This window comes from Nanorana parkeri, unplaced genomic scaffold, assembly GCF_000935625.1.
Source record: "Nanorana parkeri isolate BGI_ZX_2015 unplaced genomic scaffold, ASM93562v1 scaffold723, whole genome shotgun sequence".
Taxonomy (NCBI): Eukaryota; Metazoa; Chordata; class Amphibia; order Anura; family Dicroglossidae; genus Nanorana; species Nanorana parkeri.
The window spans coordinates 183,079-185,261 of record NW_017306991.1 but is presented as its reverse complement, the minus strand read 5'-3'; the positions used below and the strand labels follow the sequence as shown (position 1 = coordinate 185,261).

General features: G+C 38.9%; 1 protein-coding gene across 1 annotated transcript in view; it reads left to right on the top strand.

Annotated features, from left to right (window-relative positions):
* The first annotated feature begins 303 nt into the window (after nucleotides 1-303).
* SIM1 (single-minded family bHLH transcription factor 1) overlaps nucleotides 304-2,183 on the top strand; it is a 96,054-nt gene continuing 94,174 nt past the window's right edge. Inside the window, exon 1 of the mRNA XM_018564085.1 lies at nucleotides 304-594. Within this exon, the coding sequence (XP_018419587.1) occupies nucleotides 420-594 (175 nt within the window). The 5' untranslated portion in view covers nucleotides 304-419. The remainder of the gene's footprint in view (nucleotides 595-2,183) is intronic.

The following is a 2,183-nucleotide window of genomic DNA, read 5'->3' as shown; positions in this document are numbered from 1 at the left end:
GATATGTAATGATATGATGATATGTAAGGCATGTGTGACATCAGAGAAGTGTCTTGTTGTCACCTGGCTATGTAAGGGTCAGCTGATTTGGATGTCCCTGCTCTCTTCCACAGTGTGGGGCCTTCTGACTTGATACATTGACATCCTCGCCTCTGTCCTGGAATGACACCAGTGGCTGAGCTGGACAAAAGGAGAACTTATCCAACGTCTGTCAATCGGAGCCCAAACCTGGATATCAACTTTCTTAGGATAGCTGCCCTTATTTCTTGATTTGCAGCATCAGCACCATCTCCATTATCTCCAATCTTCAGGCTGCACCCCCTTCTTCTATGATCTCCAGCTGGAAGAACGCTGCTCTTTTTTGATGATTCTGTGGAGTTCAGTGTCTAATAAAATTAAGAAAGGATTACTTCTCCGCCATGAAAGAGAAATCCAAAAACGCTGCCCGGACTAGACGGGAGAAAGAAAACAGTGAGTTTTATGAACTGGCTAAACTGCTGCCACTGCCCTCTGCCATCACCTCCCAGCTGGACAAAGCATCCATAATCAGACTGACAACCAGCTATTTAAAAATGAGAGTGGTTTTCCCCGAAGGTAGGTCATCATTATCCTTGTTTACTTTCCTTTCACTCCTAGGATCATCTGTTAAACCTTGTACAAATGTTCCTCTGTCTCTCCCCGCTTTTCTGAACGTCCCTGGATGTCAGCTTGTGGATCTGGCAGAGATTGTGCCAGCTAAACCCTTTGTCCCCGGTACAAGATATGTACTAAAATACTTTCTCTCTGCAAACTTTGCTGTATCCGACCTACCCCTTATGAGCCAACAACATCCAAATACTGCACCTATTATATTAACTTTTTAACTTCACCTGGTTGTCTTCGCCCAGCTTGCTTACCCGGTTTTTATCATTAAGACAAACTATCGAGCAATAAAATATGGAATCTGGTTTGCTCTTCATTTTGTCAGCGCTTAGTTGATAAAAATGAAGCTATTGTAAACTCCAAAGTCAGAGATGTTCCTAAAAGGATTATTAGCAATGATTTGTCAAGTCTCCCAGTCTCAGTAGGCTAGTTTTCTGCGTGATTTCCAGCAGATCTCGTCAATTATTGCTGCCTATGTAGCTGCTTGTTTGATCAGAAGAAGCATATGGTGCAGCTTGCAGGGCTGTGTCTAATCATGGAAGGAAAAGAATAGCAGCTCCCTGTCCCTGGGTGCCCAGAGAATGCCTCAATACACCTGGGGATAGCCTGGCAAAGTGCACCAGAGCTACACAGCGCACTCCAAAGACTATGCTAATTTCACACACACTGCACACCCAATTTCCATCAGACCCAGACAAGGCACTGGACAAGCCAATCATTCCTTTCCCCCTACTGCTTACTGGACGTCTTCTCCGGTCATTTGGCCATCAGCAAAGAATACAACAAATTGTAAATAGACAACGACAGCAAAATATAAAATAAGACTTAGCCGAAGATGTAGATAAAAACTGCGTATTTACTTTAGTCATAAAATAAATATATCAATGTGGATGCATAATGTACAAAAAAAATATTGCACCTTCCCTTCTATTAGCTGTCAGGTTCAAGAAGAATGTATATTTCGGTGCCTGGAGTGAGCACACGTTTGTATGACCTGTGACCTTCTTTAGTAATTCTCTCTATGTATTTATATGTTATAGATTATGGAAATATTCTCATTCGCTAAAATAATAAGACATACAGACACGAGGGGGTTTTAGCCTTGTTTATAGTAAATTAACTAATAATAATAATTATTATTATTACTATTATTATTGTTAATAATAGTAATAATTATAATATTATTATTTGTATTGTTATCATTCTTGTTAATATTATTTTTTTTAAATAAAATGTGTACCCTAGGGTAATGTGTGTATCAAGCCAGGCTGACAAACTACAGTTATGCTTCTGTGACATCTTGAAGCTGAGGTAGTAATTGAATTAGAGCAGCTACACTGAACTGTAATTATAAGGGAGTATACCATGAAATGTAATTATAAAATAACGGAGCACAAAAATTATTAACATACTAAACAGAATGATCAGTAAAAGTATACTTATAGGGGGAGTATAAATAGATTAGTATATAAAACGTCAAGCAAACTCTCTATCTATCTATCTATCTATCTATCTATCTATCTATCTATCTATCTATCTAT